Source organism: Orbicella franksi, chromosome 4, assembly GCF_964199315.1.
Source record: "Orbicella franksi chromosome 4, jaOrbFran1.1, whole genome shotgun sequence".
NCBI classification, from domain to species: domain Eukaryota; kingdom Metazoa; phylum Cnidaria; class Anthozoa; order Scleractinia; family Merulinidae; genus Orbicella; species Orbicella franksi.
Genome location: NC_138148.1, coordinates 2,397,301 through 2,415,875, shown reverse-complemented (window position 1 = coordinate 2,415,875; position 18,575 = coordinate 2,397,301). Strand labels below are relative to the sequence as shown.

The following is an 18,575-nucleotide window of genomic DNA, read 5'->3' as shown; positions in this document are numbered from 1 at the left end:
ATGTATAAAAACAAATAGATTCCATTTGTCAGTGTGTACCCCGATAACTCACGGGCGACGTCAAAACATGGTGAGAACGAGTCTTATCAGAGTACACTCGCACTGCCAAATGGAATCTATTTGTTAACAACGTCGGGATTCCTGGAATGACCGACTATCCACACTTTAAAAGAGACACATCCATTAAAATATGGTATATACAGAATGCAAAAAAATAACAACTTTGCTATGATTGCGAAAGGTAAGTGTCGCTCTAAATGTAACATCTAGGAGTTCAAGGTTTAAGATTAGAAACGGTTTATTACAAAAGTGGTGGGGGGAGGGAGAGGGGGAGGGGGAGGGGGAGAGGGCGGGGGAGGATTTTCACGTCGCCTGACTTTTTTTCCCCATTGCCTGTGCGGGATTTCACCCCACCCCCACCTCTACCACCCCCTCCCCCCCCCCGTTCCACACACACACACACACACACACACACACACACACACCACCACCACCGCCACCACCATCACTTTTCTAATGGGCCGTTTCTAATAAGGCTCATCAAATCGCCCTATAAAGCGATGGGAAAAACACACGTGGAAAAAACAGACATCAGCAAATAATCAGTACCTCAAACCCGACCTGAAAACACTTTTCCACGCCGTGTTCGTGCCACTACAATCTTGTTACTACATGTATTACACTGGGACTGTACACGATGCTTGTTATGTCTTTCTTTGTGTACAGGGAGCAGCGACCACTGGCGACTGAGGTCAGATTGAAAGTATAAGCATCGCAAAAGCGGCTGCTGGCCTCTTTGTGGAAACAATTGTCGTCACAATCTTCTAAGGTGTTTGCGTCATCTACTAGAAAGGGTTTTCCTATTAGGGCAGCTTGCAAGTAAAACCCTTTTTGCGCGCTCTCTGGGATAATTAAGACTGACCGTCTGGGTGGGTTAAAGGTCGCTGGATCCACAAGGGTGAGATTAGCAGTGTTGTTGAAAAATCTGCAGTTTGAATTCTTGAACGGGGGATGAAGTTGACTGTACACAACAGATGCGCAATTTTCATCTTGACGACAAAACGAGAGACAAGTGGAGTTGTCAACGTTTTTAAGGGACTTGTAGCCTGTCAAGACAACCAAAATGTCGGTAAATAAAGGGTCTGACTACCTTTTATGTATCCCTTACTACAGCAGCTATATTCCTCCAAGAGGGCGAAAAAAATTAAGCGAGCGTATGACGGAGGCAGAAAGTGAGTGAGTAAATAGAATTGAGCGTAACAGTTTTCTTTTTATGAAACTTTTCTTTAAAATTTTAGTTCATAACTGTTTTGTACATAATCAAATTATATCGGGTCTCAAAGATATCAATAAAACCCTATAGACCCTTTTCATAAATGACCGCCAATTTATAATTCTTTCGTATACATTTAAATTAGTTTTACTAACCTCGTTTCAGAGTAAAAAATTCTTTTGAATTACCAACTTCAAAATGAGGTTAGTAAGGCTAATTTTAATACTTGCAAAAGAATTTATAATTGGCCGCCAGTTATTAAAGTGGTCTATGGTATGGCTTTCTTACAAAGTGCCCTTTTCACGGGAAATTAATTTCAGGTCTTGGCAAACCCTCCATAGCGGCTGATGAGCGAAACTTAAACTAAACAAAGAATTAAACTTGACCCTCTTGAGAAATATTATCCTCGTTTTCAGTGAAATAAACAGTCTTTTTTTTTTCATGCAAACATTACCACAGGTAGCCCAAGTTTACGTTGCGACGGGGCAAGTCGAGACTTTGAAGTACAAGCGGTAAAAATTACAGGTTGCCGATGAGAATTTGGTAGTCTTCGTATGAGGAATGAACTATCTTAGGTTACGAACACTAAATAGACCTAATTTAGACTTATTTTGATTTTAAAAAAAAAAAAAACTTTAAAATCAGCTCTCACATCATCGCAATCTTGAACTTGGTCTACCTGTGACATTACTTGCAACAAAAGCATGACTACCTTTTTCAAAGATGTCCACACCTTCGGACCGAAGATGAAAGCGAAGATCAGAAGAGTGGACCAATCCTGCTTTTGCTAGAGCGTGAAAGTAGACTTGTGAGACATTTCTCAGGTTTTCTCTTATTGCAGTATAGTTCACGTCACGCGGCAGACTCTTGGTAAACGGCTCAGTGAACAGAACATCGATGGGCGAAAGTGAATAGAGCATAGGGACTGGGTTCTGGTCTACGGACGCTGCCCAAGTCAAAGCATCTCCGTTACTTGGTGGCGTGGATCCCACAGTATATGTGATCGTCTCAACGGACTTTGAAAAGTTTGATGCGGCCTCACTTTGCTTTTTGTCCAAAGAAAATCCACCCCCAATACTGAAGAGTCCTGAGTAGCTTGCTTGCGCTTCAACGCTGATTTCACTTGTCTTTAAGGATTCATAGGTCTTCTGACTGAGTTTGTGGTGTTGGACAAATTTTGCCCCGAACGTCACGTCACTGAAAAAATGAGTGCCGTAATATTGAACAAATTCCATGATAGCTTCGTCACTGGTCTTCGGCACGGCGAGTTTTTTTGCCCAGGAAAGGAATCCAGGGTCAAATGGTGGTGGATTCGTGAAATCAATTATACTGTAGTAATTTTGACATTCAGCGTGTGACAAGACGATCAGGAATTCCCCCGATGACATCTCAGCTGTATCTTTCTTATATTCGGTGCTGGCAGAAAACTCAAACCCCCATCCGCTTCCTGAATAAAGAGAGTACATCATGCCATAACAGTAATGAAGGTGTGTGCGGAGAGGGGAGGGGAAGGGGGGTGGAGTGCAGATTTTGGGCTAATCAGTAACTGGGACGTTTGGTTCAGGGCACTGAAGGGAATGGTTCAGTTTAATATTTTGCTTTGTCGTCAGAGAGATCGAACCCCTCTGACTCTTGCGTATTCAAGTTAAAAGTAGCGACCACTCTTTGGCTTCCATAAGCACCAGATGGGTAGAGTATACTACTAGAAGGGAGGGATGTGGGATGTTGGATGCAACGGAAGCAGGAAGCATAAAGATAGAGATTGCCTTCTCCCTCTACCCCCGCCCTCCTCTTGTGCAAATCCATTGTTCAGACCCCGTTTGGTTTTGCTAGCTCCTACCATAGCAAACCAAAACGGTGTTTGTGGCGTTCACCAAACAAAGTGTATAGGTTTTACAATTATCCCGGCGACAAAATCACTAAAACGGTAAGCTGGAAGAGTCTAATTCAGTTTTAAAGATATACCTGAAGCATCCCGGCAGCTGCTCTGTGTTGTCACACAACGCCCCTACGTTGCGTGACGACACAGAGAACGGCCTGTGTTACAATTGATGTACCTTCAACACTAGCTTGAAATCTCAGGTGCTCGGACATCTGTTGTCTATTACGAATCAATTTTGACTGAAACGACACCACACAAGATTCACTTGGGACTACCATAAAGCCTTCGGGATATGTATAGCGACAATCTGAACTTTGTTTCGCTTTGGAGAAGTCAGCCCTGAAAATGGAGTGTCTGAACCCTGGATCGCGTCCGTTAGCCAAGGGATACCCATAGAGAATATCATAACCAAGCAAGCTGTAGTCTAGGTCTGGAAAAGTCATCTTCCAATGCCCTTCATTACTGCAATCTCGGATCTGTGGATCCATTCGTATCCCTGGAATTTCGAAAGGACAAAAGTGCCATGTAATGCTATGTTGAATCTAGAAACAGATCGAGGTTATCAGTAGATTGCTCTTGACTGAGTAAACATTACATATTTGCGAAAGATCAAAGAGGCACACGGCTCGAGTGGTTTGCGAAGTAGGGCCAAATTTCGAGTTGCTTTGAGCCTCTTTATCAAAGCAAGGCTTCATTTACATTCTTTCTTATGAAAATGAATTCTCAGTTATATTCAAATTAAACTAATAACCATGTGAAAAACTTTGCAATAAATCATAAGGAGCTATAGGTTTGCAGCGACTTTTTGGTTTTCTGATTGTATCTTTCCAAATTAGAAGTTCGCATGAGGATCACCATCCTCTTAAAATGTGGCCAAATCCAGCTTTCGTTGTTTTCAATGGTTAAAAACTCGTGAAGTTTAAGGACTGGGCTTTTGTTACTGTAAATACATTCTGCACCTTTCGAAATTAACTTAAATCACAAAGACAGCAGTCTCTTGGAAGAGAAAACAGTGCTTCTCGAAACAAAGTAATATTTGCACGGTTTGTAAATTAATATGCAAATTAGCCATGTATTTTGGTTGTCTTCAATTTTGAGATATTTATGCCTGACATTTGTTTAAATGAAGCCCAGATAAGTTAATAGAAAACTTGTCCTACCATAGTCGGATTGCTCAGTTCCTTGGAGCAAGGTTGTTGTGAAGGAGGGCAAGTGAGACGAAGCCACTTGTGGCGGATTGGATCTAAAAGAGAAATAACTGGTTAACGTCACTGAGGCCAGTCCAAATAAGACAGTTACGTGATCAACACGACATGCAGTAGTCAGTGATTCCAGCAAATGAAAGCCCACCTGGACTACAATCGCCTTTGACGAATCCTTCATCGAATAGTGATTAAAACCCCGGGATTAAACCGTTTGCAATAAATTGGTCCTCATGAAATATCTTCTGATTTAAATACACATTGTTTCCAATGCCACTGGCACAGCAATAGCAACACAGCCTAAACTGTACATCTGCAAACCTAAACTACGTCACTTTTTTTGCTTTTCAAGTACGTTTAGTTGCATGCTAATCGGCAATCACCAAATAAATAAACAAATTTGCGCCTCAGTGGATACAACGACAAAGTGTGATTGTGCGTGCTTATTAGTGTGTGTGTGTGTGGTTAGTTTATTTAACCTGCTAAACACAATTTTTTGCTTTATTGGCATATTGTTTCGAGTGCAATATTGATCTCCTTCAAACTCACCCGGATTGCGATGAATGATAGGTGACCAGAGAGCTCACAGTTGCCACTAATACAGACACGATAACGGCTGCCTTCCAGTTATTTTTCACGTACGTCTGCATGTAGAAAAACAATGTTTGTTACTACAACAGAACTACCATTACTGAAAAAAGAAAGTGAAGCCTTGGAGCCGACTGGCCCATAGCTGCCGGAGCTTATCCCGATTTCTGTAGCATGAAGCAGCTAGGAGTATTTTTACTCCCCCTGGATGGGATGCTAGCCCATCGCAGGTCACTCCCCTGCAATTTGTTAGGTTTCCCCAACAATTCACCGGTACCCATTTATACTCCTGGGTGGAGAGAGGCACTGTGAGAGTAAAGTGTCTTGCCCAAGAACACAACGCAATGTCCCCGGCCAGGGTTCGAACCCGGACCGTTCGATCCGGGGACGAGCGCACTAACCACGAGGCCACCGCGCCTCCTCTACTGAACCGTAAGTTTATATTCTCAGTTCATTTCTATGATTGAACAAAGACACTAATGCAATCTTTTCTCGGCTGCTCCTCTTCAAAAAAGGGAGGTCTATAGTCATATTATTTTTTATTTCATTTTATTCCCCCCCTCCTTTTAATTATGTTTGGTCTAATTAATTCTGCAACAGCAACCCAAACCGTAAGCTTGAATTTGTGCATAGTTTTTGTTTTTGACAGGCCGCTACAATTCGAAGTGACTAAAAATTGGGCAAATAACTTTCATGATCTTTTATCTGTTTTCTAGCTTAGTCGAACAGCATCCATTCTGACACATTTGACTGTGAAAGCTAGTATTGCCATGAATTGATATTCATTTTTGAACTGGTATTAAAATTGAGATTTAGGCCAGGTTGCAAAACTTGCAAAAAAAAAAAAAAAAACCGCGAAAAATGGGGGGCTGTTGTTTCTACACTGTGCGCCACTCGGGGCGGAGGTTACTGACAATATTGACGATGATGACAATAACGACTATGATGATGATAATAACGACATTGTTACCTCAGCCCGCTCTTTTGGACTTCGCCACCCTTGGCTAACTGAACCAACATGTGGTTCCATCAAGGGGTGCTGAAAAACATTGAACGTAATTAATCCCTGACAAACTACTTGACCTTTAGGACGTACACACAGCCAACAAACCAAACTGACGGTTCATGTATGCATGGAATTATGACAACAAGGTAGGTAGGGGAAGAGCATTAAGGATGGATAGACAAACGGACGGCATGCTGGCTGGCGGGCGGGGTGGAAGGAACGATGGGAGAGTGGAAGGCAGGAAGGCAGGCACCCGAGGCACACAGGCAAGGCGGAGAGGCAGGAAGGCCTGATGGTAAGCAAGCAGGCAGGAAGGAAGGAAGGAAGGAAGGTAGTAGGGAAGGATGGATGGATGGATGGAAGGAAGGAAGGAAGGAAGGAGAGCGGACAATTCCATTGACAATTCAACCCACCTCTTCGCTTGAGTTAAGGTCGGTATTGTTTTCTTCGATCGTGCCTTCCATGCCGGGTGTTACGTACCAGCAAAGCTGCGTAAAAAATAAGATATGAATGCTAAAATATCATACGTAAAATGGAAATAAAATTAAAACTTCTAATACTTTAAAGCGTTTTTCAAAATTCTTACGATCGTGATTCTAAGGCATTAGTTTAACAAATGCACATGTGCTGTTGTCTTTTTGCCACAAATGTTTGAAGACTATGGACTAAAATGGGGAACTTATAAAGTGATGAGTCATCGCGGAAGACATAACAGGAAATGTTATTTCTGACGAATGAGCTCGCGAAGAAGGCCGAAATAACTATTTTGGCGGCGCGGGACATAACGCGGCCTGGGCTCCAGGCCGGTGCATCATGGGTAAAACGAAAGGGGTATATGAGGGGGAGTGTAGCACGTGATAGTCATCTAGGCCTCTGAATCAACTCTGTTCAGAGCTCCGTTTAAAGTTTCATTTTAGTTTTTCAGGTATTTTTACTACACTATCGACAGTTTTAACTTTGTAAAGCCTCCATAGGAAAGGCTACCAATCGCAGGAGCTTGTGCCATGGTTCCTTCCCAGATTTCCTGCTTTCTTTTCGCAATGGGTTTTTTACGGCAGGTTTTTTCTGGTCTCCGTTCTAATCGCACTTCGATGGTTAGTGGTTGCTCAGCTCCGTTATTATTATCCTCTTCTGTATTAGCGTTCTTTACTTGTAATTTTTCTAGTTTACTAGCCCAAATGGTACGATATAGTTGTAATTTGCCGTGGTTTTTTGGTCCAAAGTAGTGGACAACCCGGCCCAACTGACATAATATGACTCTCTATGGGGTTTTTGTCCAACGGAGCGAACACCCCAGCCTAACTGGCATGATATGTTTGTATATGGGGTTTTCGGTCCAAAGTGTGGACCCCTGCTTAAATAGTATGATATGTTTGTACATGGGGTTTTTTGGTCCAAAGTAGTGGACACCCCAGCCTAAACTTATTTGCCTGTTAGCTGTGTGTTCATTCGTTGTGAAGTGGAGACAAAATATAAAATGCGTCTGTTCCAAGACATGTAAAGGTTCTCTCTATTATCGTACGTTTTCCCGCACAAAGTAAGCAATATGACGAGCTTTTGGAAACTGATTTCATAAGGTGTATTCTCTATATGTTAATCTAACGTTATCGGATACAATGTGATTGTGATTAATGTGCATGCGCCGAGCGGAACCTGTCGCTTGAAATCTTTGAAAACGAAACGATTTTATTTAACCCACCAGACATGATTAGACGGAACATCCGTCATCGTCAGTGACCAAACAGTTCTCAAACGAACATATGTAATCATTACCGTTTGATTAAAGAACGACATTTTGCTTTAAAAGTTCAGAGTTCAGTTTAGAAAGTTATCACAACCATCCAAAAACTACTCTGGTGCAGTTGCAAATTCGCCAAGGAAGGAAAGTCCATTCACCAGGGGCGGTCAATCACCATTTCGGGGGTTTGGTGATTGACCGCTGAAAAAAGAGGGTGACCGCTTAATACAGGTCCGCTTAAAACAGGTTTGACTGTATACGATATTTAAGTCCACTGCTTTTTAAGTCTCTCGATTAAGCAACCTTAAATATTATTACCATACGTCAGAAAAGTCTTGATTTCTACACAAGACGTCGTCCTCCTAACAGGATCACTGTCTTTGGCATCGTCGAACTTACAAACCATGATCTGTTTACAACTAAAACTAGTACTCTTACATTATTGGACTGCGTTCGACTAAGATGACATCAGATCAAGATTAATGGGCGTGCGAGAATTCACGCGAGGGTGCCCCTGCAAAAGAATCTTCGGGCGGGACGGCTATTTCGGTGTCTCTTACAGAGAAAACACTCGATTCACTTTGCCAAGACTACACACACCCAATCTGAACAAAATTTGGACGCGATCTCCTTCGTCGAACGCAATTAATGGATTAATATTCACGATAAACAAATTGGCAGAAAAATCAGGATCGGTTCTGATCTGCTCAAAACTAAAAAAAAGATTGAAAAAAGGGTCTTTTACCTTTTGGGAAAGCCTGATTCGTTGCGATGCGTAAAGAAAAGTTTGGAACAAAATGCGACCGTTCTAGATGGTAAGTGAAACGCTGTACTCGCTAATATATGTATCAGTCTTAATTGACTTGTTTTTTCTCATTATTCAGAGTAGTTATGAAAACACTTATCACAGCGAACAAAAGATCAACAGAAGACCAATATATCAAAGTCAGTCAAAACAACTGCTCACACTTCAAGCCACTACATAGCGTTCTGCGACTGTTTGGAAGTCCGAGTTCTTGCCGACGTCAATCCACGGTGGCGGGTTTGAGCAAAGCGCTTCTGTTGTGTACGTAAAGTAAGTAACGATATTAAGCAGTTTTAACTGAACCAAAGCTCTTTCTGACTTTTACACTCACTAGCCGCATTACACACTGTATCAAAATGTCGGCAGTGCGCTGACGATTATCATTCGCATAACGACTCAATTCTTACGGACCAGTCGAAAAATCGTCTTCAAGTTGGAATTCTCTCTAATTGTTAGTGCAATTCTGGAATAATAAATATAGTCCATCACCAAAGGACATAGCGTAAACTGGTAAGACTGGTCACAATCAATGGTTCAACGTTACTCAAGCAAAAAACGGTTTACAATACCTTCCTTAGAGCATTTAAGCCAATTTGAGTCATAGAAATAATATACCAATGTAAAGTTCGGCGTTAGAAGATATCAGAATTTGGCACCTGGTATATTAAAAGGGGCCTTGCCCTGCTCTTTCTAGTGATTGAAAAAATTTAACAAATTTCTATTTGAAAATATAGGTAATGACTTCCTTGACAGAACGGATGATTTTTATTTGTTTTCTTGTGTCACCTCATTAATTACAAAAGTTCAAGCGTGTGGCGGAACTGGCTTGGTTAAAGTTGTTTATTCCGTCTTCAAGTCTTATATCAACAGGTAGCTTTGAATGGGGTTTGAACCTCAAACTAACGAGATATTCTAACTTAAATAAAATCTTTTGGCCTCCAACTGGTATTCATGCAAAGGTAAACACTTCAGTCACCTTTGTTAGGAAAGGAATACGTTATAAATCATTCTCTGCAATGGAGAAGACTTCCGCACCCGATTCCTAAAGGAACAAACGTAAACGTAAGAGATAAACTATACTTTCTTAAGGTATGCTCTTGTATTCCTCAACGTACGTGTCGGAAGGAATGTCGAATTTTCGACTCAAACGTCGACCGCAGACCGCAGCTAGATCTCCACATTATTTACGCCTGTTAAACAGATAAGGGTTTTGTTTTCGAGTTCAAGGGACTTATGTCTCAATGACTCCTAACCAAGTCAATAAATAACTTGATTACAATTCTACTTGAACTTTGCAAAAGTAGCACAAATGAGGGAGCAGCTTTGTTTAAAGTCGTCGTCAAGTTTCGGTATTACTGAAATCCTCGAGATGGTTCATCTAGCAATTCAAAGATCGTGGTTAACGTTCTCTTAACAAATATTTCTAGATTAATAGTACGTTTCCTTGACCTAATAAAGTTTGTTATTTCGAAGGATAACATAGGAACAACATCGTCCGATTGGTTTAGAAAACAAAACAAGAACAGAGAAATAAAACTGAAATATATTTTCTTAAGGTATGCTCTCGTATTCCTCATCGTACGTGCTGCACTATGCAAATGGTTCGATTCAAACAATGAAGCACTCACATTATTTACTCAAGCAGCCTCTTACAGACCGCTGCTAGGTGTCATTATTTACGCCTGTTGAAAAGTTAAGAGTTTTATTTTTGAGTTCAAACTACTTACGCTTCAGTAGCCTTAAACCAACGCAACAGAATAGCTTGACTATATTCCTTCTTGAACCTTGCAAAAGTAGCGCAAATGGTCTGGCTTTGTTTAAAGTCGTCTTGCAAGTATCGGTATCATAACGAAATCCCTGAGATGGTTCTTCTAGCAATTATAGAAGGTCGTTTTTGACGTTTTCTTAACAAATATTGCTGGATTAATAGTGTTTTTCCTTGGCCTAATAAAGTCTATTATTTCCGTTGATAACATAGGAACAACATCTTCCAACTGATTTAGTTACACCTGTTGAACAGATAAGTGTTTTGTTTTCGAGTTCAAAGGACTTAAGTCTCGGTGACTCCTAAAACAAAGCAACAGAATAGCTTGACTATATTCCTTCTTGAACTTTGCAAAAGTAGCGCAAATGGCGTGGCTTTGCTTAAAGTCGTCTGCAAGTATCAGTATCATAACGAAATCCCTGAGATGGTTCGTCTAGCAATTATGGCAAGTCCTTGTTGACATTTTCTCAACAACTGTTCCTGGATTAATAGTGCTTTTCCTTGGCCTAATGAAGTCTATTATTTCCGTTGATAACATATGAACAACATCTTCCAACTGATTTACATTACAAAACAAGGGCAAGGGTGAAAAATTGAAATCTACACATTCTCTACCGCAGAGTAGTTCCCTTTTGCACATGTCTGCCGGCGTGAAGAGGTCTGGATAATTCTTAAAATTAGCTGATTGGGTCTCACAACACATGCCTGAGTTACGTTCCAAGCCAAAATGGCTTTGCTTTTGTGAAGAATTGCAGGAACAGCACAAAGTGCAATGGGCTTTACAGAGTTTTTTTTTTTTTTTTGGGGGGGGGGGTTAACTCATGCTTGCTTTGTAATTTCTTTTCCAAGCAAGTTTTCTTTACAAGAGGAACCCACGCGCTGTAAGTTCATGCAACTTTTTGCGCGTACCTAGTTTGCCAAGTAGACGATATTTCATTCTTTCAAATGATAACCAGTCAGATGTGGAGGCTTGCGCAGAGTTGCCCAGCTCAGAGCTCTTATAGCCGTCAAAGAGAAGAGCTCCAGGTTAGAGAATTCACCACTTCCACATTCACATGATACACTTTGTTTGCCCCCGCAAAAATTTTGCATAAGCATTTTTTCAATCGTCTCGAGAAAAATTGAAAACAAAGCTCGAGCAAAATTTGGTCACGGAAAACAAAGTGTATTATGGGAAATGTGGAAGTGGCGGATGGCACTTGCGGGGTGGTGGCAGCGCGCATTCGTGAACAAAATCATGAGCACACAACGCAGCCCAAACACATTAGGGATATGTGGGCTCCGCCATTCCGGCCATGCATCAATATTGATGCCTATGCACCAACTACATTCTAGCACCTCATGGCAGCCAAAGATATTGACGATTTCAATGAGAAAATTTTATAATCGTTTACATTCCTTTTTTTCTCCCTGATTAATCCATAAAACAGCACGATAAGTATCTGAAGATTGTGCAAAGTGGACAACGTCTGATTAATGGAAGCCAGAACTTCAAAACATATTCATAGGCGCCTGTTAATTTATGTCCATCGTAAGCCGAAAACTCCTAGCGCCGCAACTGACTCGAAAACGCTGCAGTAAAGCTGACACGGTTAAACACTTCCTAAAGTTAGGAGCTATATTTGTGTTGGTTCACATGTCGTTGTTGTGCAGCACGTGCTTCCCCCAACCTTGTTCCTTGGTATACTTTGGCTTGAATTTATTTCTCCTTTGTCACGTGACCTTGTTTTGGGAAACCATATTTCAACAGGTATCTCAACCAAAATTTAACTGTTTTCATCTTCAAAATTCAGTTTTTTAGCCTCTTTGGGATCTTATTTGTTGTTATTTAAACAACCCTCTAGTGACTTCACGAGCGATAGAGGGATTGAAAAGCGTTAAAGCTCCCTTGAAATGTTGATAACGAAAGAGTGATGTGGTATGATCACAAGGGCTTCAATTACATTGATCAGCAGTATACCTTCCTCTTTTTATTATTATCTCCCATATCTTGATTTGTTTTTAGTGATAAATCAGTGACGGCCAAGTCGCACGTTTGAACGCTTAACAGAGGAGACCAAATCTGGAGCCCCATCGATAAACTATTTGGTAAGATGTCGAAATACTTCTATATACGAAGCCAACTCAACAATCTCGTTGTCACAGTTGACGGCTTTCAATGTGGTGGTTACCTCAGATTGTACCCAGCGTACAGAGGTGCCAATCAGCTGTGGAAGTGGGGAGCCAATAACAGCCTTGTCAGCAAAATGGGTCTGGTTGCAGATCTCGATGGTAGCTATTGCGTTGCTAACCCTCCCACTGGTATTGACCGGCAATCATGGCAATATACAAATGATCTGATGAAAAACAAAGATGACAGTGTTATGACTGTGGACAAAACAGAAATGGCATCATATCCGTATCTGGCCAAAGTAAAGGGAGAACTGAATCAAAAGTGGATATTGGTGCCCGAAGAGAAACTGGCACATTTGTAAAGCTAAATGAACTTATTTAAGAAAGCTGCTTTTTACTGTTATACACAGATTCAAGTATCGTTTTTTCGTAGAGTGTGGATATAAGGTTGAACAATTTTTATTTTAATTACGCCAACATGGGAGTAGTCGATTCTTGAGAATTTAAAACAGGTACTGTGTTAGACTATTTGCCTTGGTAAAGAGGAACTCGTGTGATTAAGACCAAAAGTACGGAGACTTGTGTGGCTTAAAGACTACCCAAAGATACCATGAATTGTATAATATTGTCACGTATTCTAAATAGCAAAGCTGTACTTGTTTTGAAGCACAGTTGTGTACAGTGCTCAATTTATTTTAGGCAAACAAACAAAAGGGTAAATAAAACATATTCAATTGTCCGTCTGTTGTCTTTGTACAAAGGTAAGTCAGACAAGTAACTACCATAGGCGAAGCTTAATCGTCCGGGTGAGCGTCGTCGTAAGAATAACTGTTTGCTATGACCTTGACTGACGTTTTCAAAAATCCCGAGCAAACCTTGACTACAATTCTACTTGAACTTTGCAAATGTTGCGCAAATGAGGCAGCAGCTTTGTTTAAAGTCGTCGTCAAGTTTCGGTATCATTACTGAAATCCTCGAGATGCTGCATCTAGCAATTCAAACATCGCGGTTAACGTTCTCTTAACAAATATTTCTGGATTAATAGTATTTTTCCTTTACCTAATAAAGTTTTTTTATTTTCACGGATAACATAGGAACAACATCGTCCGATTGGTTTAGAAAACAAAACAAGAACAAAGATATAAACTGAAGTACATTTTCTCAAGGTATGCCTTCGCATTCCTGATCGTACGTGCTGCACTATGCAAATGGTTCGACTCAAACAATGGAGCACTCACATGACTTCTAGCAGCCTCTTACAGACCGCTGCTAGGTGTCATTATTTACGCCTGTTGAACAGTTAAGAGTTTTATTTTTGAGTTCAAACGACTTACGCTTCAGTAGCTTTAAACCAACGCAACAAAATAACTTGACTATATTCCTTCTTGAACCTTGCAAAAGTATACGTAGCGCAAATGGTGTAGCTTTGTTTAAAGTCGTCTTGCAAGTATCGGTATCATAACGAAATCCCTGAGATGGTTCTTCTAGCAATTATAGAAGGTCGTTGTTGACGTTTTCTTAGCAAATATTGCTGGATTAAGAGTGCTCTTTCTTGGCCTAATATAAATGAAAGTCTATTATTTCCGTTGATAACATAGGAACAACATCTTCAAACTGATTTACGTTACGCCTGTTGAACAGATAACTAGGGGTTTTGTTTTCGAGTTCAAGGGACTTAAGTCTCAGTGACTCCTAATCAAGTCAGTAAATAACTTGACTACAATTCTACTTGAACTTTCCAAAAGTAGCGCAAATGACCATGAGGCAGCAGCTTAGTTTAAAGTCGCCATCAGGGTTCGGTATCATTACTGAAATCCTCGAGATGGTTAATTTAGCAATTCAAAGATCGCGGTTAACGTTCTCTTAACAAATATTTCTGGATTAATAGTACTTTTCCTGACGCTCTGAAAACCCGAGCAAAAGATATGATCCGAGTAAAGCGATTTGTGTAACGTCAGTGGCTGATATAAATACTCTGACGACTGCCCTGATTGGTCGACAAAGTCGTGATGCTCTTGGCCGTTTGTCAGTTACGCTGCGTTGTTATCGGCTGTGACAAACTGCAGAGAGTGATTTACTCGTTTCGGTCCGTGTTTGTTAGTCTTTTCGTGTGAAGTCACTGTTCTCTAGCTAGTATCCGACTTCAACTGGCTGTAAAATGCATGAGATCTCCATTAAGAACTCCACTTTACAACCGCCACCTACTACAGGAGCAGCAGATGTGGGTGTGGGTGTGTGCTTGAAGCGTGAGAAATGAAGAATTAACCAGTGAAATTGGAGTTCGTCCTTTACCGGAAAAAATTATAATTACTTCCATCAAAACCTGCAAAAATACAAAGGCGCACACTGATAACTGCACGATTTGAAAGATTGGTTTCATTTTCGACCGTGGCCGCGATTTTTGCGTTTTGCCCGATTTTTCTGTGCATTTGCCCTTAAGGCGGGGGTTAACATAAAGGAAGCATTTTTGCTGGGTATTATGGTTTGAATGCAAATATCTCGTTCACGTTTCAAGTAGTCAAAAATCTCTCAGCTCATTTCACGTAGCTACGTTTTGGGCTGTTTTGTAAATTTTTTGGCGATTTTTTGGTATATTTGGGAATAAATAGTTTTTGTCACAGGATTAGTAAAATTTATGAAAATAGGAAATTTTGAACATTTGATATTGTTTTAGAATTAGAATTTGAAGTTAAAAATTGGTAGACGTACAGCAAACAGTTGCCTACCAACCCGGGGTGCCCTTTTGGGGGTAGTCAACTGTCTGGTGGTGTTCCAAAACCTTTTTTTTTCCCTTTTAATCCCTTTTTAAACTTCCTTAAATTTCACTTAAATTCATGTGTACCCCCGCCTTAAGTCCACGGCTTTTTAGTCTTTCGACTAAGCAACCTTAAATATTATTATCATATGTCAGAAAAATCCTGGTTTGTACACAACACGTCTTCCAAACAGGATCACTGTCTTTGGCATCGTCGAACTTACAAACCATGATCTGTTTACAACTAAAACTAGTACTCTTACATTATTGAAGTGCGTTCGACTAAGATGAATATCAATATTCACGATACACAAATTAGCAGAAAAATCAGGATCGGTTCTGATCTGCTCAAAACTAAAAAAAAGATTGAAAAAGGAGTGTTTTACCTTTTGGGAAAGCCTGATTCGTTGCGATGCGTAAAGAAAAGTTTGGAACAAAATGCGACCGTTCTAGATGGTAAGTGAAACGCTGTACTCGCTAATATATGTATCAGTCTTAATTGACTTGTTTTTTCTCATTATTCAGAGTAGTTATGAAAACACTTATCACAGCGAACAAAAGATCAACAGAAGACCAATATATCAAAGTCAGTCAAAACAACTGCTCACACTTCAAGCCACTGCATAGCGTTCTGCGACTGTTTGGAAGTCCGAGTTCTTGCCGACGTCAGTCCACGGTGGCGGGTTTGAGCAAAGCACTTCTGTTGTGTACGTAAAGTAAGTAACGATATTAAGCAGTTTTAACTGAACCAAAGCTCTTTCTGACTTTTGCACTCACCAGCCGCATTACACACTGTATCAAAATGTCGGCAGTGCGCTGACGATTATCATTCGCATAACGACTCAATTCTTACGGACCAGTCGAAAAATCGTCTTCAAGTTGGAATTCTCTCTAATTGTTAGTGCAATTCTGGAATAATAAATATAGTCCATCACCAAAGGACATAGCGTAAACTGGTAAGACTGGTCACAATCAATGGTTGAACGTTACTCAAGCAAAAAACGGTTTACAATACCTTCCTTAAAGCATTTAAGCCAATTTGAGTCATAGAAATAATATGCCAATGTAAAGTTCGGCGTTAGAAGATATCAGAATTTGGCACCTTGTATATTAAAAGGGGCCTTGCCCTGCTCTTTCTAGTGATTGAAAAAATTTAACAAATTTCTATTTGAAAATATAGGTAATGACTTCCTTGCCAGAACGGATGATTTTTATTTGTTTTCTTGTGTCACTTCATTAATTACAAAAGTTCAAGCGTGTGGCGGAACTGGCTTGGTTAAAGTTGTTTATTCCGTCTTCAAGTCTTTTATCAACAGGTAGCTTTGAATGGGGTTTGAACCTCAAACTAACGAGATATTCTAACTTAAATAAAATCTTTTGGCCTCCAACTGGTATGCATGCAAAGGTAAGCACTTCAGTCACCGTTGTCAGGAATGGAATGTCAATCTCTCGACTCAAACGATGGAATACTTACATTATTCACCTCAAGCAGCCTCTTACAGACCGCAGCTACATGTCCGCATTATTTCGAAGGATAACATAGGAACAACATCGTCCGATTGGTTTAGAAAACAAAACAAGAACAAAGAAATAAACTGAAATATATTTTCTTAAGGTATGCTCTCGTATTCCTCATCGTATGTTCTGGACTATGCAAATGGTTCGACTTAAACAATGAAGCACTCACATTATTTACTCAAGCAGCCTCTTACAGACCGCTGCTAGGTGTCATTATTTACGCCAGTTGAACAGTTAAGAGTTTTATTTTTGTGTTTAAAGGACTTACATTTCAGTAGCCTTGGGTGTGTGCTTGAAGCGTACGAAATGAAGAATTAACCAGTGAAATTGGAGTTCATCCTTTACCGGAAAGAGTTATAGTTACTTCCATCGAAACCTGCAAAAACACAAAAGATTTGATAACTGCAAGATTTGAAAGGTTTGCTTCAAGTTTAGATTTTATTCGTGGCGGCAATTTGCACAAGAACGTGCAATATACCGCACTGAGAAGATCGGTAAGTAATTCAATGATTCTTTTGTTCAGTTTTCTTTTAGAAATACGCAAAGACGATAACACCATGGCCAACGTCTTGGGACGGGTTCTTTTCTTCGCAATGATGCGTTTTTTACTGGAGGACGCAAGAGGGTATATATGCCCTATCGGTAATTTTGCGGGGTGTGAGTGCAATATCATGGGAACCTGTAACGCACAAAGAGACCCTGTTCCTCGCTTAGACTACAAGTTGACTGGATACTCTCCAACTGGTGTTGAACAGTTTGGCAGATTTATCGCAAGAGACAAACAAAACTTGGCGTATCTGTGTAACGATGGTGTGGTGGCTATTCTGTACGACTGTGAAAACAGAATACCACTGTACTCGGCTACTATGATGGATAAGCAACAGTTGAAAGCTTCATACCAGCGCCCCAATGTAGAATTTAAACAGAGTTCGTTTCCTGCTCCCCATTTTCAAGCAAAGAATTCTGACTATGAAGGTTCTTCCAATGTTCAGATATGTTATCAGCACTTTCCAAACACAGGTCCTGCTTTGATTGATTCTGATTGGTACAAGGCGTTGAATCCTGGTAAAGCTGTGAAACCATACCAGTTATGCCCCAGTGTCTTAACAGTTAAAGGTCCTATGGACAAGAAAGCAGCGGCCAAGAAAGCAGATGCCAAGAAAGCAGATGCCAAGAAAGAGGTAGTCAAAAGTGCAGAAAAACCACTGGAAACTTCTATACATAGAGGTCACTTGATAGCAGCACAATACGGCAGAGGGGACAAGGCCAGGATATTAGCCACCTTCACATATACAAACACTATACCCCAGTTTGGGGGAGTTAACAGTGGTCCATGGCGCGTTAAAGAAAATGCTCTTGTTAGGTGGGGAAGAAAAAATTGCGCAGAACACAACGGAAAGGAGACTGAAAATGTCAGAATGTTTATCATTGCTGGCGCAATTCCATCGACTCTTCCTAGTACCTCCCAAGAACGCAGATTTTTCGGAAATAAGAGGTTTTCTGATTACCAATCAAATGAATTCCGTATAAACGTTCCTATAACGACGTGGACAGCAGCTTGTTGTACTTTTCATTTTAAAGATGGTAGTGGAAATGATAAACAGGGTACATTTCATACGTTCTTTGCTCTAGGAAACTACCATAAAGCTAACAACTTAGTTAACCACCCAAGAAATTTTTTTGAAAAGTATACAGACACTCCTATTGTTTTGTTTCCGAATAACAGTGACTGCAGTGAAGAGGCCAACTACATTAAGCTTTAATTTTTAGGTTATTGAGAAATTAAAGTAGGAAAACAAAGCCAAGTAATTTGTTTACCAACCAACTTCTCAAGCCGACATTCCAAATTAACCCGGCAAACTCATTTGTTTCGCTCTTCAGCTAATCGAAAATGGCGTTAGTATTGCTTTATTTTGTTGAGCCGTTTCAAT

The 18,575-nt window shown here is 40.4% G+C and overlaps 2 protein-coding genes across 2 annotated transcripts; one reads left to right on the top strand and one right to left on the bottom strand.

The window, feature by feature from the left end:
• Positions 1-654: 654 nt before the first annotated feature.
• Positions 655-3,792, bottom strand: LOC145484564 (uncharacterized). Its single transcript, XM_081463147.1, has 2 exons — positions 1,953-3,792; positions 655-1,106 (listed from the first exon to the last, which is right to left on the bottom strand). The coding sequence occupies exons 1-2, from the start codon at positions 2,740-2,742 to the stop codon at positions 655-657; spliced, it is 1,242 nt and encodes a 413-aa protein (XP_081319273.1). The 5' UTR covers positions 2,743-3,792.
• Positions 3,793-8,521: 4,729 nt separating this feature from the next.
• LOC145483381 (uncharacterized) lies at positions 8,522-13,081 on the top strand. Its single transcript, XM_081461885.1, has 2 exons — positions 8,522-8,764; positions 12,265-13,081. Exon 2 carries the CDS (start codon positions 12,353-12,355, stop codon positions 12,731-12,733), a length of 381 nt encoding a protein of 126 aa, XP_081318011.1. The 5' UTR covers positions 8,522-8,764; positions 12,265-12,352; the 3' UTR covers positions 12,734-13,081.
• Positions 13,082-18,575: the final 5,494 nt, after the last annotated feature.

Coding starts and splice junctions, on each gene's coding strand:
- LOC145483381 (XM_081461885.1), top strand. CDS start 12,353: ATGTCGAAATACTTCTATATACGAAGCCAACTCAACAATCTCGTTGTC.
- LOC145484564 (XM_081463147.1), bottom strand. CDS start 2,742: ATGATGTACTCTCTTTATTCAGGAAGCGGATGGGGGTTTGAGTTTTCT. Junction 1,107..1,952: donor TGTTGCAAGTAATGTCACAG/GTAGACCAAGTT, acceptor TTGTCTTGACAG/GCTACAAGTCCCTTAAAAAC.